This window comes from Aotus nancymaae, unplaced genomic scaffold (genome assembly GCF_030222135.1).
Source record: "Aotus nancymaae isolate 86718 unplaced genomic scaffold, 86718_ANA_hifiasm-v0.15.2.pri h1tg000057l, whole genome shotgun sequence".
Taxonomy (NCBI): Eukaryota; Metazoa; Chordata; class Mammalia; order Primates; family Aotidae; genus Aotus; species Aotus nancymaae.
In genome coordinates this window covers 46,641,432-46,666,482 of record NW_026988471.1, presented here as the reverse complement: position 1 = coordinate 46,666,482, position 25,051 = coordinate 46,641,432, and the positions used below count along the sequence as shown (strand labels likewise).

Here is a 25,051-nt window from a genome sequence, read left to right as displayed (position 1 = left end):
CACACTTGCTTGCTATATTACCGAATTGTTTTCCCCCTCACTTTCCTAATATTTGGGTTTTCATTTTGCTTTAGGTTTTTCTGTGACTGTGGTGCTGGAACACTGTCTAATCCTTGTACATTAGCTGGTGAGCCTACACATGATACAGATACACTATATGACTCTGCTCCACCTATAGAATCAAATACATTGCAGCACAACTGAATTCCTTCCCAAAAGAAAAAGTCCTGCCATTGTAACATCATAACTTAAAACATTTTTTTGGAAGAAGATTTAAAATATTTGCCCATGCTACAGGAAGAGACTGTATTAAAAATGGATACACAAGGTCAGTTGACACTATGAAGCTCAAGCTACCAAAAAGAAAGTGGCAATATATTGACTCAGGATCTCAAAGCTGGGTGTTTTAGCATTACTGTGTAAAGACTTGAAGGGACAGAAGTGAAGAAAATAAGCTGCAATTTTGTACAGATACCAACTTCTGAAAAGCTGGTGTTTTTACAACTAGCATTGAATGCAGTCCAATTTGCAGTAGTAATCTTCAATAGACAAGCAGCTTTGTTGCTGCCTTTATGGACATGGGTACCAATTGCTTTTGTAATATGGTAAAAATGTGAGCTAGCACTTCTGCGTTCCTTTTCATTTTTTTTAACATGTATTCAGATTGAGAAATATGATTTTAATGCTTTAATCTCATGTAGTTTGTTTTTAATTTCAAGCAAAATCTTATTGTACTTGAATGTGCCCTGTTTTGTTAGCACACCTAGACTTGCTGTAACTGTACTCATGTCCCAGTATGTACGTTCTTTCTATGAAAGAGAAAACACTAATCTTAAATTATATCCAGCAATGTTTCTGGTATCCTTTAAGAAAAGTTAAGACTATTATTATTTCCTTTCCTTCCCTGTGCAGCATTCAAAATCACCCCTAGAAAAAGTGAGTGTTTTATTGAGACTTCCTAGGAAGGGATGCACTGTAAAACAAAAGTATTCTTGTAACTCAGTTTTGTGAAAGGTAAAAAACTACTATGTTTTAAAGTACACTTTAGAAAGTCTCTTCAAAACAGTCCTGTATTTGAACTCTGTTCATAGTTTTTTTTTGAACAGTTTAGACAAAACTGCTGGAAATTAAAACAATTTCCTGCGTTAAGCTGAGACAAGTATATATACAGCCCTATACAGTTTCATAGCTTTTCCTCCCCCATTTATGTGTATTGGTGACAGTGGGTATAAAACAGCCTGAAAGTGTATGCATGTACCATAACATCTAGACTTAATATATTGTGGAGTATTCAATAACCATTATGTAGAAGGTAGATAAGAATTAAAAGGGTTTAATTTCCTAGAAAGAAAATGGAAAAATGGTCATTTTTAAAAAATAAAGTTTATTAGATCATAATGGTGTCTGAATTTACCACCTTTGTCAGAAGTTAACTCAAAGCTTCCAATGTAGTCTATAATTCCTTAATCAAAGTCAGCAATTTATGGACAGCTTCAGCATCTACAGTTGACCTTTCACTAGCCAGGCAAACTTCCCTTAAAATTAAAAAAAAAAAAAAATTATTTTTCATAGTGCATCAATCATCCCTCCCCCTTTTACTGTTTTTTTGAAACTTAAGGTCAGTTATAATTCTATTATAGTTACCGAAATAATCGAAGTGACTGATTCATCTTCTCAAATTCTCTTGCTTTTCTATGTCCCTTTTGAATAACTTCCTCTGGGAGATTGGCAAGCCTTGCTGCATTAAAGCCATAGCTTTTAGGACAAGCTCCCTTAATGAATTTATAGAGGAAGGTAATAGTCTCCTGGCTGGGGTCTTCACATTCATTTTCTACCATGCATGCCTTATAAGAAAGAAAAATATTAGCAATACATGTGCTAGCAACAGAAGTGCCCACTTGATTGTCTCAAAAACATGAATTTGTGAAAGGAACAATTTGCACATACCATATGTCCTAGGCGCACAGCAACGTTTTGAGAATAATCTTCTACTAATGAATGGTAGTGAGTTGAAAACAATGTACGACATTTTATAGTCTCAGCAAGTTCTTTAACAACTGCATTTGCTATTGCTGTCCCATCAAATGTTGCCGTACCTCTTCCTGTTAAAGTAAAATATGCATAAGGATATAACTCAAAGGAATTAAAAACCCCAGGACAGAAAAACAGCATCAGTTAGTACATCTACATCCAAAAGCATTCTGTAAATAGGCCTTGTTGAGCTAAACAAGTCTGCTTAGCAGCCCATGGGGAGTGGGATTTCTTTTAAAGAAAATAGAGTACCGCTCAAGATCAGAAACTTCCCAAGTCCTATTAGTGTTCTCATCCCCATATTATAACAAATGTTTTATTATAACTAAGCAGTGTAAACCCTTAGTAATAGGTAATCAAAAACCTTTTACAGTATCACCTTTTCTCTCCAAATATGGGTCTGTGCCACAAGGGTGAGTGCATGCTCTAAAGACATTCATATTGTTTAGATGTCCTTCAGATAATCTTCCAGAAAAGTAGTTCTTGTACAAATGTTTTTAAGATAGCCTTCAGATGAAAAGTTTAATGTCTTACCTAATTCATCCACAAGCACCAGAGAATGTGCTGTTGCATGCGAGAGTATGCTGGCAGTTTCACTTAATTCAACAAAAAACGTACTTTCACCTAAAAAAAAACCACAAATGAATACTCATTTCATATTACATGCATTCATCTTCTAGGTTATATAGCCTATCATGAGCTACACATATTGGTATAAAAGATTAAATCTCATTAGCAGACTATGCAGTTCTTGGCTGGGCGCAGTGGCTCATGCCTATAATCCCAGCACTTTGGTAGGCCAAGGTGGGTGGCTCACCTGAGGTCAGGAGTTCAAGACCAGCCTGGCTAACATGGTGAAACCCCATTTCTACTAAAAATACAAAAAATTAGCCGGGCATGGTGACACACACCTGTAATCCCAGCTACTCGGGAGGCTGAGGCAGGAGAATCGCTTGAACCCAGGAAGCAGAGGTTACAGTGAGCAGAGATAGTGCCACTGCACTGCAGCTTAGGCAACAAAAGCGAAACTCCATCTCAAAAAAGGAGAGACTATGCAATTCTTAAACATCAGATTTAAAAGGCTCATATACAAGAGGCAAATGTCCTTATCACATCTAAATGAATAAGAACTTAGGTGGGAAACAACTCACCTGACATTATTCTGTCTGAGGCACCAAGTCTAGTAAACACTCTGTCAATTGGTGTGAGCCTGCACACTTCAGCAGGGACGTAACAACCCATCTGGGCCATTACAACTAATAAGCCAGCCTGTGAATGAGGGAGGAAAAGGTCTTTTATGACTGATTGGTAGTTTAGACAATAAATTTTTGTCTTTCTCATGAACCTTTATGTAAGAGTTAGGCACTCTAAAAAAAAAACTTTCACAATCCCATATAGATTGGCTCTGTTCTTCTGAAATCCATTTGCTAAAATGGAGAAAAGCTGAGGCTAAGAGAAACAAGAGGCATAGGACCTGACTGGCCTTCAAAACATAAGCACCTGCTTACTAACCCACTGCCCTAGTGATTCTCAGTGTTGGCCAGAGTAGAATCACTTAGGAGCTCTTTAATACTACTGATTTGCTTAGAACCAATTCCAATCAACTGAATCCATTTTGTCCTTCTTTCAGGTAATTCTGATTTAAACCAGTGTACACACTATACTGTCTCTCTCTAGCAAATTAGACGAGCAGGAGGATAATACAATGCAGGGAAGCAGCAGGGACCAGCCAACTACTACTGCTTTTTCTTACAACCTATTAAAAATATTTAAAAATTTAAAAGATCTGTGGCTGGCCAACCCCTGGTATAAAGGGAAGATAAACATCAAAAAGGCCCTAAAAAATGATTTAAAAAAAAAATTAGCTAGGCATGGTGGCACACACCTGTAATCCCAGCTGCTTGGGGGGCTGAGACAGGAGAATGGCTTGAGCCCGGGAGTTTGAGGCTGCAGTGAGCTGTGATGGTGACACTGCACTTGAGCCTGGGCACCCCCCAAAAAAAGGGCCAGCATGTCATCCCTAAAGAGTAGTGCCCAACAGTTGCTAGAGGACATAAACTATTTGCTTTCCTACCTAAGTTAGCCATATGCTGTTGACATGAAGGGTTTCTGCAAATGAGTCTAATTGAAAGATAAATCTGTAACATTTCATCTTTTAATACAGCCTTTTTTTGTTCATTATGAATATACCTACCTTCTGAGGAAATGAATTCAAGTCAAAGAGCCTGATGACCTGAATGACTGACTGTCTTCCCCTTTTTAATATATATTCCCCTTAACGCTAAGCAGAGATATTTGAGGAAATATAATTCTCAATTTTACAACACGGAGTATTTCCCTTTGCTTCCTAATAAGTCACTGGCTGAAATTTATGTAACTGTGTTTGGAAAATGATCACCTAAGTTATGTAATATATTTATTCCTAATGTCACAAATGACTTTCTAATAACAAAACCTTAAAAATCAGTTACCTGTCTCATAAGCGTAGACTTGCCCCCCATATTTGGTCCAGTAACAAGCACACAATAGGCTTTGCCATTTTCCTCCTCCTCTTCCTCACAGCCTATTAGAATGTCATTAGGAATAAAATCATCTCCAAAAAAAGTCTTTGTAATGCAAGGATGGCGTGATCCTTTAAGCTCTAAGAAGGGGGGGGTATCTTCTGGCAACAGAATTACTGGGCGACACATTGGACCATCACCCCCTCGACTATAATTAGCCAGGCACAGTAAGACATCTGTTAAAAGAGAGGGTAAAAGTGAGGCTTCATCATTTTTGGGGTTTTATCAGCCTAAGTGTTTTGCAGGTCTTCACTATGACACTTATAATGAAATGAGAGATAACTTTCAATTACAGTCCAAAGATCTCTCCCCCTCAAAGTACCCATCCTCTCTAACACATGGACCAGAGAAGTGCCAAGAGGAAGCTAAAAGATACAGCAAAGAGATGCTATACTTAAGCCTTACTTAGCAGAATGTGCCAAAATTGGTACATTGATATTAAAACAATCTCTGAAGACTGGTTTTTGCATACCTGTGCTGAGGAAAGATTTTAAATTACCCAGGAACCAAATGTGACACATTAAAAGGAAATATACTATTCTGTTCCACTGGACAGTTGTGTTCATATCAAAACAGTTTTGTGTTACTGTGTTACAAATTCAAGTAAACTATGGTTATTAAAAAACAGGACTGGGCACAGTGGCTCAGGCCTGTAATCCCAGCACTTTTGGGAGACTGTAGGATCACCTGAGGCTACGAGTTCAAGATTAGCCTGGGCAACACAGGAAAATTTCTCCCTTCCCCCTTCTCCTCCATGCCACTGCTTACCTATAAATCCTAGCTAACTAGGATGCTGACACGAGAGGTTTGTCCTAAGTAACACAGCAAGAGACTGTCTAAAAACAAAAACCTTTTGTTCAATTATTAAAGACTGAAGAAAGGTCCAGGTGCAGTGGGTCATGCCTGTAAATCTCAGCACTTTGAGAAGTCAAGGCAGGAGGACCACTTGAGCCCAGGAGTTCAAGACCAGCCCTTGGCAACACACTGAGACCCCATCTCTACAAACATTTAAATATTAGCCATGCATGGTCGTGCTTATCTGTAGTCCCAACTACTTGGAAGGTTGAGGTGGAAAGTTCACTTAAGCCTGGGAGGTTGAAGCTGCAGTAGCCATGGTTGTGCCACCGTACTCTAGCCTGGGCGACAGAGCAAAACCCTGTCTCAAAAAAAAAAAAAAGGACTGAAGGCCAAAGGGCTACTAAGATAAAAGCGAGTTTCAAGTGAGTGACTTAAATTGCTGTGGGCAACCTAGTCAGGATGCAAATGCATATATGCAGGTCAAAATATGTTCCACATATACCGTTACTTATGTTTAGGGGTAATATACAGCTGACACAGAGCACTACTTAACAAAGCCTGAGAAACAAGCTTATTCAGTCTTACCCAACACCGCGATACACTCTACAGCAGACTGCCAGTCCTTGTAATTTTTATCAAAGTTATAGAACAGTCGCCGCATGCAGTCCTTCAATGATACATCTCTCCGTTCTTCAGCATTTATGAGATTAGCCAACTTCTTCTCAATAGTTTTGGTCCAGTAGCGTTTACAGCCCTTCTTGGTAGATTTCAATTCATATTCTTCTGGCAAATTGCGAGTGGTAAAATTCTCAGGAATTTCCAACTGGTAACGGTTCCTACCAATCCCCCAATAAACTATGGTCCTACAGCCAATTCTGTTGCGCTGTTTCTCTAGGTATTCCAGGAGGCTCTGTTCATTTTCTCTTATGTCAGCAAGAGCTTGGTCATAATCAGAGTCAAAGCCTGCTTTGGGAGTAATAAGTCCAGTCTTCCGAGCCTTTTCATGGTCAAAGGCTGTATCCCATCTGTTCAATTCTATAGTCAAATCAGGAAAACGGCCTTCAGGATTTTTTGTCTGCAGAGAGATGACCTGCTTAAGGATTTTAGACTTAAAACCATCAACGACTTCTTCCATGATCCCTATAATTTTACACATTACTTTGAATCCTTCCAGAGCAGAAAGAAAATCAATAATCTTTTTTTTGCTGTATGTAGTTTCTTCATACATTATAGCCTTGCTATCTGGGTGGTTCTGACTCTTCAGGGGAGACCCAACATTATGAATTTTACTGAGTAGTCTCTCAAGATCTGGAAGCTTCTTTAGAAGCTCTACAACTTCGGAGATTTTGTCAGGTACAACCATGAGGTCTTCTATGGCATCGAGACGATCATTGATAGCATAAGGGCTACAGAGTGGGGCACAAAGCCATTGCTTTAGGAGCCGCTTACCAAAGGGAGTATAGCAAGTATCAACCCTCTCCAGCAGGGTTCCTTCAGCAGAACCATTTGTTCCATTGAGAAAAATCTCCAAGTTATTTAATGTCACTGCATCTAGCACCATTCGTTGATATGCTTTGGTGAAGACAGCACCAGATCTCGTAGTGCTGACTATGTCAGAATCCAAGGGAATATATTCTTCAAAATTAGCCATTGATAAGAGCTCCTGATCAATAAGGCATTTTTTGAGGTAGAATACACAACCACCCAGAGCAGAGAGGGCCAATTCACTTTTCTCTCCTGGTGTCAACCCAACGGAATCAGACTCTGAAGTCATACCTTTAAGCACCTGGGGTAACATCACCCCAATGTCATCACTTAGTTTTTCCCTAAAATATCCTTCCTCAAGGAGAGTTCTCAAAGTTTTGGATGCATCCCAGAACTGGGAGCCTGGCATCAGACCTTCCTGAAGAGAAGAGGACAATGAACTCTTTAGAATTGTTTTAGTTTCCTTTGAGAGATTTCCTTTCTCAAATAAGACTTGTACTGGGGGATAGTGTGCCACTAGAGTCCTAAATCTCGAACAATGGCGATCGTCTGAAAACTGACCTATGAAAAACTTCCCCAGTGAAGTATCAACAAAGCATACACCATATGCACGAGTATGGCCAGAAGAATCTTCCTCTTTTTCTTTGAGGCTAAGAAGATACTTACTGTAGTTCTCAGAAGGATCACCTTCCAGCACACTGTAGGTCTGCGTACCCTTGGTAATGATCCTACAGATCTCCCTCCTCACCACTCTATCATACTTGGATATATGTGCCATCTTTCGGCATCGTGCCTCCATCATTTCCGGAGTCTCAGTCTGTTCCACTCGTGCTACTTTATAGCCCTTCTGCACCAGGGAATCTGAGTAACGGCCAAATGCAATTTCAGGAAAACCAGAATGGGCCCAGTTGCCTTTCATGAATACTAGCCCCAGTTCACTGACTCCAATAAGAGCATCCATGTGGTACAGTTCATAAAATTTCCCCACCTTGTAACAGATGACAAGATCAAAGTTCTGAGACTTAATCTGCCACCACTTCCTCATCCCAGGAGTGCAAGAATTAAGAAAATCCTCAGGCACATAGAGTGTGGATCCATCAAAATCGGGGTGATCAGGCCGCCTCCTGTGCTCATCTCTTCTCTTTTCCTCCTTAAGCCATTCTAAAGTTTCATGATACCAAACAGTGGGGCGACCACTGTCATCACCACCTCCACTAACATGGGCTTGGGATTCAGAATTCTGAGGGGCAGAGAAAGCACTCAAAGTATTCTTGGTTTCTGATGAAATGCCAATTGCTCGTTTGGTGGCTGAGGGTGCTTCCTTCCTAGAGCTTTTTCTTTTAAGAGAGCCATTTCCAGTCACCATTCTCTTCCGCTTTCGAGCAACTTTGACAGGGCTGTTCAGGCCTTCACTCTCACTATCCCCCGCTCCACTGCTTATTTCATCACTGCTTCCTTCCTCTTTAGTGTCTGGCTTAAATTCCACATCAGAGCCACCGATGTCACTCTCAGAATCTGATATGACCCTTCGTTTTTTTATTTGGCGACTACTTCGCCTAGATCCTTGTGTCTTAGGCTGTACTTCCTCTTCACTCTCAATTTCGTTATCTTCTTCACTCTTATCTGTTACATAAGTTGTGCCTACCTGCAGACAAGGAAAGCATATTTAAAAACAAATCAAAATTTGGGAAACTATAACATAGACAGTTTGACTAACGATTTTTTGACTTTATAATGGTACCCATGCAACCATTTTTAGTACAGTATTCAATAAGTTACATGAAATATTCAATTCCTTATAAAATAGACTTTGTGTTAGATGATCTTGCCCAACTTTAGGCTAACATTTAAGTGTTCTAAGCATCTCTGAGATAGGTTAGGCTAAGCTTACCAAGCTACAATGTTCGGTGGGGTAGGTTTATTAAACACATTTTTAGTTTACGTAACCTCATCATAAGTTGAGGAGCCATCCGTACAACTATAAACTCTCTTAATATGCTGCAACTTCATATACCAATAGAAAAACCTACCTCCAAAAATTAGAAACTTCTTTCTCAAGGAACATCAACTTCAGTTTCACCTGACATTAAAACAACCGCCATTTTCCATACCAACAGTGTTCCTGCAAGCATGGTGAAAAAACCCTCTGGACTTCCTGTAAGTGTGGCAGGCACCAACCCTACAAAGTGACATAATTCAAAAAGGGCAAGGATTCTCTGCCCAGGGAAAGTAGCATTATGAAGGAAGCAGAGTGGGTATGGGGGTAAGTTGACTCTGGCTAAAAGACTAATAAAACAAAGAAGGTTGTGCTGAGGTTTGAGTTTCAGTTCAAGTGCAGATCCAAGGGAATGCTAGCTATTAAGAGATGCAAGCATTTTGAAATGGGAGGAGGTAAAAAGAGACAGGGCAAATTGATCCAGTTGTAAGCCTCATCTTTTGTTTTACTATGAAGACAATTACATCTTGAGGTTATGTTCAAAAACACACAAAAAGTGCTGCACCAGGCATAGTAGCAGGTACCTGCAGAGAGAATCACTAAGCCAGGCTGGCAACATAGTGAGACCCCATCTCTAACTATAGGATTAAGTGATTGCTGTCATGGGAGTTCTATTTATGGCAAAGCTGTTGGCATGACCATATATCATAAATACCCAGAGGTGATGTCCTCATTTCTTAGGCTTACTGCCTAAGAAAGCAGTAAGCAACTTATACTGGTTCTAGTGTTTGCTCTTCCAAAATTGGCTGTCTCATCTCCTGCCTGGCACATTTACCTATCATGGATCTCCCTCATTTGTTAAACCAGTATTAGGCTAAATATCTCTGTAGTTCAACCTTAAAATTTAAATACCCACTTTATTAACTTGCTTATTCCCTATCTCGTCTATAGAGAAACAGGAATAAAACATGAAACTGAACTTAGTTATAGATGAATCTCTCTCAGGATGCAGCTCATTAATTTGACAGATCAGAGAATAATGATCTTTTGGTTTCCCTGGGCCACACTGGAAGAACTGTCTTAGGCAACACATAAAATAAACTAACACCAATGACAGCTGATGAACTTTAAAAAAAAAAAAAAAAAAATCACAAAATCATGTTTTTAAGAAACTTTATGAATTCGTGTTGGACTGATTTAAACACCATCCTGGGCCGCAGACTGGACAAGCTTGTTTTAAATCAATTATCTTTTTTTTCCACTTCCATAACAAGTTGTGTGTGTGTGTCAAAGTCTTGCTTGTCAACTAGGCTGGAATGCAGTGGTGCAATCTTGGCTAACTACAATCTTGGTGCCTTCCAGGTTCAAGCAATTCTCGTGCCTCAGCCTCCTGAGTAGCTGGAACTACAGGTGTGTGTTACCACGCCTGGTTAATTTTTGTATTTTTTATAGAGACAGGGTTTCACTGTATTCATCAGGCTAGTCTTGAACTCCTGTCCTCAAGAGATCCACCTACCTCAGCTTCCTAAAGTGCTGGGATTACAGGCATGAACCACCACTCTTGGCCCCGTAACAAGTTTTAATTCACTTTATCCATGACCACTAACATTTGAGCCAAGGTTGTATTTCAAGGTTTATTTAACATCTATTCTTTTTGAGCCAAGGTTGTATTTCAAGGTTTATTTAACATCTATTCTTTTTTTTTTTTTCTTTGAGGCAGAGTCTCGCTCTGTTGCCCAGGCTGGAGTGCAGTGATGCAATCTCAGCTCACTGCAACCTCCACCTCCCGGGTTCAGGTGATTCTCCTGCCTCAGCCCCCTGAGTAGCTGGAATTACAGGCGCCTGCCACCGCACCCGGCTAATTTTTTTGTGTCCTTAGTAGAGACAGGGTTTCACCATGTTGGCCAGGCTGGTCTCAAACTCCTGACCTTGTGATCCACCCACCTCGACCTCCCAAAGTGCTGGGATTACAGGCGTGAGCCACAGTGCCCAGCCAACATCTATTCTTATCAATGCAAAATACAACAAAAAAAGTCTCAGAATTAAAAGCATAAAGCTGGGGCTGGGCACAATGGCTCACGCCTGCAATCCCAGCACTTTGGGAGGCCAACGCAGGCAGATCCCTTGAGCTCAGGAGTTGAGACCAGCCTGGGCAACACAGCAAGACCCCATCTCAATTTTTTTGAAAAAAAAGCATAAAACTGGATAACTAATTTCTAGGGCCTGACTATACCTTCATATATATATGACCCCATCTTTACTATCCCTAGCTCTCTACGTCTTAACAAAATAGTACTACTTCTTGCTTACCCTGCTAGTAGGTTTGAAAACCTAAGTAAAAAGGATGCTAGCTGTTGAGATTCTAAGTAATCTAACTTAACCTATAGTCCAGGGAAGTACAGAAGTATATATCTATGTATAATAAAATAATACATATATACACATATATAAAACAAGGTATCTTGTTAATACACCCTTCCCCTTTTTTCCCCCAATCATCCTCCTAAGAGAAATAACTGAATGCTTGAAATGTCCCACCTCCATCTCTTCTTCCTCTTCTGGCTCTGAGGGCTCATCACAAACCGCCAATTCAAGTCTCTTAATCTTGTCTTTATTTAAGGCTTCATCTGCACGTTGCATTGCTCTCAGTATTTCAGGCTTTGCACTGTAAAAATGGCCTCCCTTCTGGGCTTCCTTTGATTTTGAACCTAGAAAGAAATGTATTTATAAATAATAAGGGCTGGGTGCAGTGGCTCACGCCTGTAATCCCAGCGGTTCAAGACCAGCCTGGGCAACATAGCAAACCCCATCACTATCTGTCTGTCTACACATACATATATATACATACATACATGCTAGGTGTGGTGGCTCATGCCTATAATCCCAGCACTCTGGGAGGCTTAGGTGGACCACTTGCGGTCAGGAGTTCAAAACCAGCCTGGGCAATGTGGTGAAAACCCATCTCTACCAAAAAAATATAGAAATTAGCTGGGGGTGAGGGTGGTGTGCACCCTGTAGTCCCAGCTACCTGGGAGGCTGAGGTGGGAGAATCACTTAAACCTGGAAGGCAGAGGTTGCAGTGAGCTAACATTGCACCAATGCACTCCAGCCTGGGTGATAGCGCAAGACCCTGTCTCAATGGAAAAAAAAAATTTACACACACACACACACTGTTGGTTGGACACTTGACTCAACCTACATTTGCCCTAATGAACAAGAATGCCAACAATTAAGTGTAATTTGTGGGCCGGGCGCGGTGGCTCATGCCTATAATCCTAGCACTTTGGGAGGCCGAGGCGGGTGGATCACCTGAGGTCAGGAGTTCGAGACCAGCCTGGCCAACGTGGTGAAACCCCATCTCTACTAAAAATAAAAAATTAGCCAGGTGTGGTGGTGCATGCCTGTAATCTCAGCTACTCAAGAGGCTGAGGCAGGAGAATTGCTTGAACTCAGGAGGTGGAGGTTGCAGTGAGCCGAGATCGCGCCATTGCACTCCAGCCCGGGCAACAGAGCGAGACTTCCTCTCAAAACAAAAAAAGTGTAATTTGTAGTGTGCCATTACTTTTTATTGATATATATCAATAAAGCACACAAGGAATAAATACTCAGGGAAAAACTACTGGTGAAAAATCACCAATTTTACTTCCTTGAAGTTGCCCTATGTGGTCACCCAGGACTACTTAGTTTCTCTTATAATGACCTGGGTCTACAGCCCTAAACAGGTGGGCATAACTCTTCAAGTGAGACAGAAAATTTAAAAGGGGTTTGAGACCATTTCTTAAGAACGTACTGGCCAGGTGTGGTGGCTCATGCCTATAATCTCAGCATTCTGGGAGGCCAAGGCAGGTGGATCATGAGGTCAGGAGTTCAAGACCAGCTAACCAATATGGTGAAACCCTGTCTTTACTAAAAACGCAAAAATTACGGCTGGACGCGGTGGCTCACGCCTATAATCCTAGCACTCTGGGAGGCCGAGGCGGGCATATCACCTGAGGTCGGGAGTTCAAGACCAGCCTGACCAACATGGTGAAACCCTGTCTTAAAAAAAATAAAAAATTTTAAAAATTAAAAAAAAATGCAAAAATTAGCCAGGCATGGTGGTGCGCACCTGTAGTCCCAGCTACTTGGGAGTCTGAGGCAGGAGAATCGCTTGAACCCAAAGGGGGCAGAGACTGCAGTAAGCACAGATCGAACCACTGCACTCAGCCTGGGTGACAGAGTGAGACTCCGTCTCGGGGGGAAAAAAAAAACCCCAAACTTCAGGAAGACAAAGACTATACTGTCAGTTAAATGCAGCTATGAGTTTGTCCCAAAGAAAACTAGATCAGATATGTCTAAATGGATAAAAGAATAACCAACCAATGTGCTACTGTAAGGGCCTTTACATTTTGAAAGGGTAGCTTAGTTCAGACTCAATGCGTTAAAATTTCCTTTCTCAAAACTGTTCCATCAAAATGAAACTTTAGGGCCGAGCGTGGTGACTCACACCTGTAATCCCAGCACTTTAGGAGGCCTAGGCAGGTGGATCACTTCAGGTCAGGAGTTCAAGACCAGCCTGGCCAACATGGTGACATCCGTCTCTACTAAAAATATAAAAATTAGGCCAGGTGTGAGCACTTTGGGAGGCTGAGGCAGGCAGACCACCTGAGGTCAGGAGTTTGGAGACCAGCCTGACCAACATGGAGAAACCCGTGTCTGCTAACAACACAAAATTAGCTGGGCATGGTGGTACATCCAGCTACTTGGGAGGCTGAGGCAGGAGAATGGCTTGAATCTGGGAGGCAGAGGTTGCAGTGAGCCAAGATAGCGCCACTGCACTCCAGCCTGGGCAGTAAGAGTGAAACTCCATCTCAAAAAAACAATAACACAAAAATTAGCTAGGTGTGGTGGTGTACACTTGGAGTCCCAGCTACTAGGGAGATTGAGACGGGAGGATCACCTGAACCCAGGAGACGGAGGTTGCAGTGAGCCAAGATGGCACCACTGTGCTCCAGCCTGGGTGACAGAGTGAGACTTCATCTCAAAGCCACTGCACTCCAGCCTGGGCAACAAAGTAAGACTCCATCTCAAAAAACACAAAAGGAAACTTTAAACTGCTCTGCTTTAAAGAAAAATCCTTCCTTCATAATTTTAATTTCATTATAATATTAAATGACACTTCTAACCACTGAGCAAAGGTTAGGTGCAGAAGATCACATGTCTAATGGTTTATCATTAGTTATTCTTTGAGGTATAACTAGAGATGTCTCTGTTCTGCCGAAATTTAATAATTGGAAAAGAAACAAGTTTGTGTAAATTTAACAGATCAAAACATTACATATTTCCTTCTTCCTATATATTAAAACTACCAGGACAACCTAAATTTCCATGGAATTGGCAACTTTTATGTGCTGCCTAAGATTAAGACCAATTTCTCATTTCTCTGAAGGGTTGCACCAAAGCTACAGACTGCAACAAGCAAAATCAACTGGAGGGTGGGTGAGTGAACTTTTCCCAAAGTGCCTACTGCAGCTGCAGTCTGCCCCAACACATTATCTAGTGATATTCCCAAGAATGCTTGATCAAGTCTCTACAAATCTAAAAAATCTCAATAAAAAAAGGCTTACTTTTTTCACCATGCCTCTCTGCCAATTTATTAACATACATGTATTGTGACAATTGGGAATTCTAAGGGGCAAAGAGCAGTATTCACAGGGATATTTTTATAAGATAATGACAATATAAATGAAAACATTTTATTGATCTCTTTTTAAAAGTCATTCTGGGCTGGGTACAGTGGCTCATGCCTGTAATCCTAGAACTTTGGGAGGCCAAGGTGGGCGGATCACTTAAAGATCAGGAATTCGAGACCAGCTTGACCAATATGGTGAAACTACATCTCTATTAAAAAGTACAAAAATGGCCGGGCGCAGTGGCTTAAGCCTGTAATCCCAGCACTTTGGGAGGCCGAGGCGCGTGGATCACGAGGTCAAGAGATCGAGACCATCCTGGTCAACATGGTGAAACCCCGTCTTTACTAAAAATACAAAAAATTAGCTGGGCATGGTGGTGCGTGCCTGTAATCCCAGCTACTCAGGAGGCTGAGGCAGGAGAATTGCCTGAACCCAGGAGGCGGAGGTTGCGGTGAGCCGAGATCGTGCCATTGCACTCCAGCCTGGGTACCAACAGCGAAACTCCGTCTCAAAAAAAAAAAAAAATTTAGCCAGGTGTGGCTGGGCACAGTGGCTCATGCCTGTAATCCCAGCACTTTGGGAGGCTGAGGCGGGTGGATCACGAGATGAGGAGTTCAAGACCAGTCTGGCCAATGTGACAAAACCCCATCTCTACTAAAAATACAAAAAAATTAGCTGGGCATGGTGGCCGGCGCCCATAATCCCACCTACTCGGGAGACTGAGGCAGGAGAACCACTTGAACCCTGGAGGCAGAGATTGTAGTCAGCAGAGATCATGCCACAACTGCACTCCAGCCTGGGCGAAAAGAATGAAACTCCATCTCAAAAAAACAATGAAAAATTAGCTGGGCGGCCAGGTACAGTGGCTCATGCCTGTAATCCCAGCACTTTGGGAGGCAGAGGTGGGTGGATTACTGGAGGTCAGCGTGGCCAACATGGTGAAATCCCGTATCTACTAAAAACACAAAAATAGCTGGGCATGGTGGCATGCACCTGTAATCCCAGCTCCTCAGGAGGCTGAGGCAGGAGAATCCCTTGAACCCAGGAGGCGGAGGTTACAGTGAGCTGAGATCACGCTACTCCCAGCCTGGACAAAAGGAGCAAAACTCCGTCTCCATTAAAAAAAAAAAAAAAAAACCCAGGCGACATGTCATGTGCCTGTAATCCCAGCAACTCAGGAGGCTGAGATAAGAGAATTGCATTTAAAAAAATAAATTTAAAAAGCCAGGCGTGGTGGCTCAGGCCTGTAATCCAAGCACTTTGCAGGCCAAAGCGGGCGGATCACCTGAGGTCAGGAATTCAAGACCAACCTGACCAACATGGTGAAACACTGTCTTTTTTTTAAAAAAATAAAAATAGGGCTAGGCACGGTGGCTCATGCTTGTAATCCCAGCACTTTGGGAGGCCGAGGCAGGCAGATCATGAGGTCAAGAGATCGAGACCATCCTGGCCAACATGGTGAAACCCCGTCTCTACTAAAAATACAAAAAATAGCCGGGCATGGGGGCACACGCCTGTGGTCCCAGCTACTCGGGAGGCTGAGGCGGAAGAATTGCTTGAATCCAAGAGGCGGAGGTTGTAGTGAGCCGAGATTGCGCCACTGCACTCCAGCCTGGCGACAGACCAAGACTCTGTCTCAAAAATAAAAATAAATAAATAAATAAATAAAAATAGGCTGGGTGTGGTGGCTCATGCCTGTAATCTCAGCACTTTGGGAGGCGGAGGCAGGTGGATCACCTGAGGTCAGGAGTTCAAGACCAGCCTGGCCAACATGGTGAAACCCCCTTAAACAAAAGAAAAAATAACAAAATTAAAAATAAATAAATAATAAAAATAGAGAGAATTGCTTGAAACCAGGAGGCGGACGTTGCAGTGAGCCGAGATCACACCCCTGCACTCCAGCCTGGGCAACAGAGGGAGACGGTGTTTCCCAAAAAAAAAAAGAAAGAAAACCTGTACAAGAGACACCTAGCCCAAGTGAGGCTAAACATCTAAACATGCAGGACTGTTGATGTCTGTGATAAATGAGACTGGACCTGCGAAGAAAATGTTATGGTTCAGAAGTTTGGTGTGAAATTCAACTCAGATGTGCTGAGGAGTGAATAGTTTGGAGGCCAGGCAGTGTACCTCTCCATCTTTCCTAGATAATGTCACTGATCTATAAGCTATATATCCTGATGACATTAACTTTTTCTTGGACCCTTCAAGATGGGGGGACAGTTTAATTTATCCTTATTATATTAAGGGTATAATATTGCTAAGTCACTCAAAGGACAGAAATAAAACTTCCATTCTACAAAACAAACCAGCTAAAGACCAACTACATGTTTCATTCCTTTCCCATGCCAGAAGCTTTCACAACTGCCACTCTTGCAATTTGCTGGGGTAAAATAGGCTTAATTTACTTTCACCATATGGGCCAGGTGCAGTGGCTCAAGCCTGTAATTCCAGGATTTGGAGAGGCTGAGGCGGTCAGATCATGAGGTCAGGAGTTTGAGACCAGCCTGACTAACATGGTGAAACCCCCATCTCTACTGAAACTACAAAAGTTAGCTGGGCATGGTGGTGCGTGCCTGTAATCCCAGCTACTCAGGAGGCTGAGGCAGGAGAATCGCTTGAACCTGGGAGGTGGAAGTTGGGTTGAGCCGAGATCACGCCACTGCACTCCAGCCTGGGCTACAGAGCAAGACTCCATCTCCAGAAAAAAAAAAAAAGGCCAGGCGCGGTGGCTCACACCTATAATCCCAGCACTTTGGGAGGCCGACGCGGGTGTATCACAAGGTCAAGAGATGGAGACCATCCTGGTCAACAAGGTGAAACCCCGTCTCTACTAAAAATACAAAAATTAGCTGGGCATGGTGGCGTGCTCCTGTACTCCCAGCTACTCGGGAGGCTGAGGCAGGAGAATTGCTTGAACCCAGGAGGCAGAGGTTGCGGTGAGCCGAGATCGTGACATTGCACTCCAGCCTGGGTAACAAGAGCAAAACTCCGTCTCAAAAAAAAAAAAAAATTTTTTTTCACCGTATGGGAAGTACACACACACACACACACACACACACACACACACCCCAGTAGTGACTCTTACCTGTATATGGCTTTAAGAGCCTTTTGCTAACCCAGCCCCTTGTTGGGCTGTCATCAAAAAACTGTACATGAACACGGACTGATTTCCCTTTCTCGCGGATGAATGTTCCTTCAAAGGGGTGGTTGTAAACCAGACAAGGCCACCAGGGGTAACCCTCCATCTTGGCCCAAACCAAATCTCCTGGTGAGAAGTCACAACTGTTGCCAAAAGGAAATACATAACTTAGTTAATATTTGGTCAAGTTTCCTTAAAGGCAGTTACCTACAAATAAACAATTCCAAGAAAGGTATCATTAAGACTCCTTTGAAGTCTTCTGGCATTAATATTGAAGCAAAGAAATTCTAGAATATAAAGTCAGATATTCAAGTCATTTTAAAAAAGCAAGCAAAATGATATCATAATGCATAATTAACTATGAAAACAGACACAAATATAGTAAGTTATGTTATTAGGGTGAGAAACTTTCTCAGAATCAAAGTTTAAAAACCATGCAGAATTTTAGTATAATGTTGATCACAGGAAAAAGGCATGGAATCACGGTATATGCTCTCCAAATTAGTTAGTATCACCTATACAATATGGTATGTACATTATCAGAAACAGGATCTAACTCACAATATTAATATAAAGCATATTGATTATATAATTTACTAATTAGGTAAATTATCTAATTCATTAGACTTGCTTGGAATCTTTTTCCAGCTATACTCCTGGGTATTTCAAAAGCTACCAAGCACTCCTGCTACAAACTAGTTTTATGGAAAAACTCAAGTCAATGAGTGCCTAATGTGCCAGAGTATATACTGCTACAAAATCAAAAACAGATTTAGCCCTGTGAGTTTTCAGGAGCAGGGAGGAGGAATCTAAGAGAATACAGAAGAGCTGCAGAAGAGTGAAGCAGAATACAGAATGCAGAAGAGTACAGAAGAGTAATAGAGAGTCCACAAACTGCTGATAATCCCTAAGTATTAGATACCTAGGCCTGCTTAAAGTTTTCACTGAATAACTTCAAAATTAAAATAGGCACATAACGAGAACATTTAGACACTTTTGAATAACAATTAGCCAATTGAAACCACATGATTTAGACCGAATCATGAAATATAAAGTATCCCTTCCTTCAAAAAATATAAATATAGGTCAGGTGCAATGGTTCACGAATGTAATGTGAGCAATTTGAGAAGCCAAAGAGGGACATCACTTGAGACCAGGAATTCAAGACCAGCCTAAGCAATATAGTAAGGCACCGTCTCTACTTAAAATTTAAAAAAATTAGCTGGTTTGGGTGGCATGCACCCCTGTAGTCCCAGCTACTTTAGAGGCCGAGGAGGGAGGATCATTTGAGCCCACAAGTTTGAGACCAGTATGGACAACATAGTGAGACCCCAACTCTACCAAAAAAATCCAAAAATAAAAAAGAAAGAAAAAGGCTGGAGGCGGTGACTCACGTCTGTAATCCCAGCATTTTGGGAGGCCAAGGTGGTCCAATCACTTGAGGTCAGGAGTTTGAGACCAACCTGGCCAACGTAGTGAAACCCAATCTCTACTAAAAATACAAAAATTAGCTGGGAATGGTGGCACACGCCTATAATCCCAGCTACTTGGGAGGCTAAGGCAGGAGAATCACTTGAACCCATGAGGCAGAAGTTGCAGTGAACTGAGATCACGCCACTGCACTCTAGCCTGGGTGACAGAGCAAGACTCCATCTCAAAAAAAAAAGAGAAAAGAAAAAAGAAAAAGCAGTATATAAAATGCAAAGACTAAAAATTTTAGTAATATGCAGTTCCTCAATGCTAAAAAGCTTGAAGAAAAAGAGCACCACTAAATATCCTGAGCCCAGGAAACAGTGGTTTCTGAGCCAAAAAGATAAACAGGTAGTAAAATGTATTGTGTAACAAAACTAAAAATTTTAAACATTTCTCAAAATTTTTATTCACTCAGTGCTAACAAAGAAAATCCTTTAAAAAATTTTGTGTGTGTAAACTTGAATTCTTTAAAGGTAATTTTAAACTTTTATCTGTGGTAATCCTGCAGTTTTCAAGAATCCCAAAATAGGCCAGGTATGGTAGCTCACACCTATGACCCTAGCACTTTGGGAGATCTCTTGAGAGCCCAGGAATTCCAGTCTGGGCTACATAGTAAGACCCTGTCTCTACAAAAAATTTAAAAATTAGCCAGGCATGGTGGTGTGCACCTGTGGTCCCAGCTACTCAGGAAGCTGAGATGGGAGGATCACTGAGATCTGCCAATGTACTTCAGCCTGGGCAACAGAGCAAAACACTGCCCACCACTGCTCCTTACCTCCAAAAACACCTTAAATTATGATGTTATGATTCTGCAAGTGCTTTTAAAGCTTTAAGTGATATCTTAAATGCCTGGTATTCTTAGGGTTTTTTAAGACAGTTGAGAAAACCGTTAAGAGGAAAAGCTGACAGCTCACAAAATAAATGTAAAAACTTTGATATAATAAAGCAATGACTTTGTCTAAATATACACTAAACAGATCTTTTTTTTTTTTTTTTTGAGACAGAGTCTCGCTCTGTCACCAGGCTGGAGTGCAATGGCACTATCTCAGCTCACTGCAACCTCTACCTCCCGGATTCAAGCGATTCTCCTGCCTCAGCCTCCTGAGTAGCTGGGATTATAGGGGCCCACCACTATGCCCAGCTAATTTTTGTATTTTTAGTAGTGACAGGGTTTCACCATATTGGCCAGGATGGTCTCGATCTCTTGACCTCATGATTTGCCTGCCTCAACCTCCCAAAGTGCTGAAATTACAGGCGTGAGCCACCATGCCTGGCCACTAAACAGATCTTTTAACTTTTGCTTTAAAATCGTATTATTTTTGCTTTCTCTGTAGTCTACAATTTGGTGTGAATTACTAGTTGTCCCTAAAACATATAATCAACATTTTCACCAACTTTTAAAATTATTTTTGGGGGAACAGCATCTCACTCTTGCTACCCAGGCTGGAGTGCAATGGCATGATCAAGGCTCACTACAGCCTCAACCTCCTGAACTCAAGCAGTCCTTCCATCTCAGTCTCCCAAGGAGCTGGGACTACAGGCATATGCCACCATTCCTGGCTAATTTTCAGATTTTTTTTGGAGAGACAGGGTCTATCTATGTTGGACTGCCTCAGCCCCCTCAAAGTGCTAGGATACAGGCATGAGCCACTGCACCCAGCCTCCCTGTGGATTTCTTAAATAAAGGACAATTCCACATTATAATCAATAATTTGATTGGCATCAAAAGATGCCATAAGGCTGGGTGTGGTGACTCACACCTGTAATCCCAACAGGTTGAGAGGCTGAAGTGGGAGAACACTTGAGACCAGGAGTTCAAGACCAGCCTGGGCAACATAGTGAGACCTCTATTATTCAGTAACAGCAGCAACAACGCCGCCATAAACTAAATCAAAGAACTCATTGTGGAAGAAGACATTTACATCACACACAATTGACAAAGAATAAGGGGGAAAAAAAGAAACAGCAAAAGACAAACACTTCAGCACAAGAGGAAATCTAAATGACATTAAAATGGTGGTTCAAGCCTGTAATCCAGCACTTTGGGAGGCTGAGGTGTGTGAATCACCTGAGGTCAGGAGTTCACGACCAGCCTGGCCAACATGGTGAAACCCCGACTCTACTATATAAATACAAAAAGTAGTCGGGCATGGTGGCAGGCACCTGTAATCCCGGCTACTTGGCAGAAGAATTGCTTTAACTTGGGAGGCAGAGGTTGCAGTGAGCTGAGATTGCACCATTGCACTCCAGCCCTGGGCAACAAGAGGGAAACTCTCTCTAAAGAAAAAAAACACACACACACTCAACATGTTTTAAGGCTTACATGATTCATGGAGTAATCCAAATGTCTCTGTAGCTCATCAGACTGTTCGTGATTGGATCTCTCCAATGCTCCCTCCTCCTCCTTCAGCCTACCCACAATTTGCAGACCTTCCTCATTCTGAACCAGCTTCCCATTCTAACTACAACCTGTCTAACCCTATTTGTCCTTCTGGTTTCGGTTGACGGAGCTGAGACCCTAGCCTGACCCGCATCCTCTCCATCCCCTTTCCACTTGGGAGTCTAGAATTGCCTCTTTGCTTTGTCCTGTTCATGGTGGTACCCAGGATCAATAATGCCTAATGCCGTGCTCAGCAAAGTGATCTAGACACTGAGATTTCTTTAGAAACCTGGTATCAAATACTCATCTTTCTTGAATACCCTGGAATCTTCTCCATGAGAGGTGAAGTGTATACAATGTTTTATTTTTACAAGTCTCTTAAACCTCAAGAAACAACATATGCTATTCAACATGAATGTAAAGTACATCCTTACAATAAATACAGTCCTTTGGTTTGGAGTCAACAATTCATGCTCAAGTAAACATAACGTTATCATGCTTTTATTTTTATTTATTTATTGAGATGGCGTCTCGCTCTGTCGCCAGTCTGGAGTGCAGTAGCGTGACCTCAGCTCACTGCAACCTCTGCCTCCCAGGTTCAAGTGATTCTCCTGGCCTCAGCCTCCCAAGTAGCTGGGACTACAGGCGTGCGCCACCGCGCCCCGCTGATTTTTGTATTTTTAGTAGAGACAGGGTTTCACCATGTTGGCCAGGCTAGTCTGGAACTCCAGACCTCAGGTGATCCACCCTCCTCGGCCTCCCAAAGTGCTGGGATTACAGGCGTGAGCCACCGCTCCTGGCCACATCATGCATTTCTAACCATTTGTCTGTTACTGCAAATGCTGGCTCTGTTACCCACAAGCAGATTCTACTCATGCACAACCTTATATATTTAAACTGTGGGAAACGGTCACTTAAACAAGGGTAACATTCAATTACACTTAGAAAAATCTCAGAATTTCTATAGGACACTTTAAACTCAGGAAATGTGAAATCCATTACTCAAAACCACTAACTAGCGGCCGGGCGCGGTGGCTCACTTGAGGTCAGCAGTTCCAAGACCAGCCTGGCCAACATGGTGAAACCCCGTCTCTACTAAAAATATGAAAAATTAGCCAGGTCACAGTGGCGCACGCCGGTAATCCCAGCTACTCGGGAAGCTGATGTAGAAGAATCGCTTGAACCCGGGAGGCGGAGGTTGCAGTAAGCCGAGATCGTGCCACTGCTCTCCAGCCTGGGGGAGAGAGCGAGACTCCGTCTCAAAACAAAAACAAAAAAACCACTAACTAGCTCTCTTATCTTGAATGAGTTTTTTCTGAGCCTCTATTTATTCATTTGTTCAAATAGCTACCATTGAACTTTGTGTTTTAGTATCTAGGAAACAGTAAAAGCGAGCTTTTCAAAATGTCGCCCGCTGCCCGGATAAAAAACCCTGAACAGGCCAGGTGCGGTGGTTCACGCCTGTAATCCCAGCACTTTGGGAGGCCGAGGCGGGCGGATCACGATCTGAGGTGGGGAGTTCGAGACCAGCATGGAGATAACCTGGCTCTACTAACTATACCAAATTAGCCGGGCGTGGTGGCACATGCCTATAATCTCAGCTACTCGAGAGGGTGAGGCAGGAGAATCGCTTGAACCCGGGAGGCGGAGGTTGAGGTGAACCGAGATTGCGCCATTGCACTCCAACCTGGGCAACAAGAGCTAAATTCCGTCTCAAAAAAATAAAAAATAAAAAGGCCTTGAACTGCTCAGAAAATGAGGACAACTCTCGGCCGGCTTCCCTGGGGTCGCGTCCACACATCTTTGCCCAGGGCCAGATTAAGGCCTCTAAAAGCCCACCCTCAACCTCGAAAACATTACATTGCCCCATAAAAATTACACTATTTCATAAAAGAAAATATTTTCCACTCGACACGAATTTCCACGTGCGTCAAAATATAGCTTCTATTTTCATTTGTATTGGTGCACGTGCAGTCTACCTACGACTGGAGGACCCAGCCAGATCCCACACACTTCGGCTCCCCCCTCGCCCCGCCCCGCCCCGCCCCGCCCGCACTCCGCCCAATGAAGCCCCGCGGTCCGCACAGCGACACCCCCCCCCACCCCGCGCTCTCAGGTCGCGGCCCACCCCCTCGGCGCCCCCTCACCCGGGCGGAGGGCCCACCGACCCCACGGCGTCTGGGCGACCGCGGCTCTTAACTACTCAAAAGTGTCTACCTCGAAGACTACTGGAGCCCCAACTCACTATATCCGCGCTGGCCGAGGAACCTCCTTTCGCACCCCAAGCCACCTGGCTCGCGGCGTTCCGCCTCCCGCAGGCATTCCTCCTTCCCGCCACCCTGCCCCCGCTCCGCACACCAAACGGGCTCGGCGCCTTCCCCTTCCCGCCCCACCCCCAGTTCTCCCACCTCCCGGGCCCCCTCCCCACCCCGAGCTGCGCGCGTCGTCCCTTCCTTCTCCCAGCCCCCCCACCCGGCGGGACGCGTTTCCTCCCTCCAAAGCTCCCGAACTCTCCGCGTCTCCCCTCCAGCCCTCTTCCTGCACTGCTTCTCTCCTCTAACCCTGTTTACAGGCTACACCCCGAAATGCTCCAGACTAGGCCCCTGCACTCCTTTAAGCCACCTCTGTGACCCTGCCTCCGAGCCCAGGGCCAGGCCGTGCCCCCCGCAAACCCCTGTGCGAGCCTCCCCTCCCCGGGTTCTGAGCGCCCCGCCGTTATGCCCCCGCCTTCGACCCCATCCTGCTACCTGGTGGGGGCCGCAGTCGCTGCGGATCTCCGCAGACCTCCGTTGAGGTTCTTCGCCTTGGGCGGTGACGCGGAGCGCGCCAGGGGCCTGGGCCCAGGCCCAGCCTCGCTCCAGGCCGCATCCTCGCCTGGAGAAGGAGAGGCCCGGGTGGCAGCGGCGGCGCGGCCGCCTTCGCGTGAGGCCCTGGCCGAGGCCTTGTTGGCATCACTTAGCGCCGGAGACTTGGGGAAGAAGCTGTACAGGGTGCTCTGTCGCGACATAGCGACGGCCAGCGAGGCCCAACCGTTCAGTCGGACGCTCGAGCGCCTAAACGCACCGCATCTACCGCGCGCCTTCTGCTGGCGGGAAACCTGGGGGGAGGTGCTCTCCGCGGAGGTACCCGGGCTCCAGTGGCCAATCGACACACGCCTCGCCGTGCGAGGGCGGCACGCGCCAAGCCCCGCCCCCGGGCGCGCGGCGACGTGGGGAGGGGCGGGGCCGGCACGTCGATGGAGGAAAGACCCGCGCTGAGCGCTTCTTCCTTCAGGTCGCTGGCCTGTCTGGGCCGGAACGTTCCGACCCGAGGACGGTTGCAGCTGCGGGGCTAGCGGGCTAGCAAAGCCCTTCCTCTCTGGAGCGGAAGCGGGGAAGCTGGGGCGCCCACCCCCTGAGTTGGGGTAGCCGGGTTGACCCGAGGGGCCACGGAAAGGGGCCCGCGGGGAGAAACGCGTCCGGCGCTCTCGTGACCTCATGCCGTTAGAGCACTTTCGCAGGAGCCGGAGCGAAAGGGACCAAAGTTTAGTTAGTAGTTCACCTTCACGTTGTATTCTCAAGATTCGTACCGAATCTT

At 43.9% G+C, this 25,051-nt stretch overlaps 2 protein-coding genes across 5 annotated transcripts in view; one reads left to right on the top strand and one right to left on the bottom strand.

The window, feature by feature from the left end:
• FBXO11 (F-box protein 11) overlaps positions 1–1,398 on the top strand; it is a 100,261-nt gene extending 98,863 nt beyond the window's left edge. For both annotated transcript variants that reach the window (XM_012473750.3, XM_064364060.1), the window contains exon 23: positions 75–1,398. In XM_012473750.3, the coding sequence (XP_012329173.2) occupies positions 75–204 (130 nt within the window). In that variant the 3' untranslated portion in view covers positions 205–1,398. The remainder of the gene's footprint in view (positions 1–74) is intronic.
• On the bottom strand, positions 1,365–24,574 carry MSH6 (mutS homolog 6). 3 transcript variants are annotated; one of them, XM_064364057.1, is made up of 10 exons: positions 24,223–24,574; positions 17,569–17,765; positions 11,350–11,519; positions 5,976–8,520; positions 4,503–4,768; positions 3,183–3,300; positions 2,566–2,655; positions 1,948–2,102; positions 1,645–1,844; positions 1,365–1,535 (listed from the first exon to the last, which is right to left on the bottom strand). In XM_064364057.1, exons 1-10 carry the CDS (start codon positions 24,480–24,482, stop codon positions 1,454–1,456), a joined length of 4,083 nt encoding a protein of 1,360 aa, XP_064220127.1. In that variant the 5' UTR covers positions 24,483–24,574; the 3' UTR covers positions 1,365–1,453. The 3 variants fall into 3 exon arrangements, with proteins under 3 accessions (XP_064220127.1, XP_064220128.1, XP_064220129.1); XM_064364058.1 differs by having other exon boundaries at positions 7,542–8,520; XM_064364059.1 differs by having other exon boundaries at positions 24,246–24,442.
• Between the last annotated feature and the right edge of the window lie 477 nt (positions 24,575–25,051).

Bases quoted from the DNA above. Each gene is read 5' to 3' on its own strand.
- MSH6 (XM_064364057.1), bottom strand. From the start codon at position 24,482: ATGTCGCGACAGAGCACCCTGTACAGCTTCTTCCCCAAGTCTCCGGCG. The intron at 2,656-3,182 runs GTGAGTTGTTTC...GTTTTTTTTTAG, and splicing joins CTCAGACAGAATAATGTCAG to GTGAAAGTACGTTTTTTGTT. The intron at 1,845-1,947 runs GTATGTGCAAAT...CTTTCTTATAAG, and splicing joins CTGTGCGCCTAGGACATATG to GCATGCATGGTAGAAAATGA.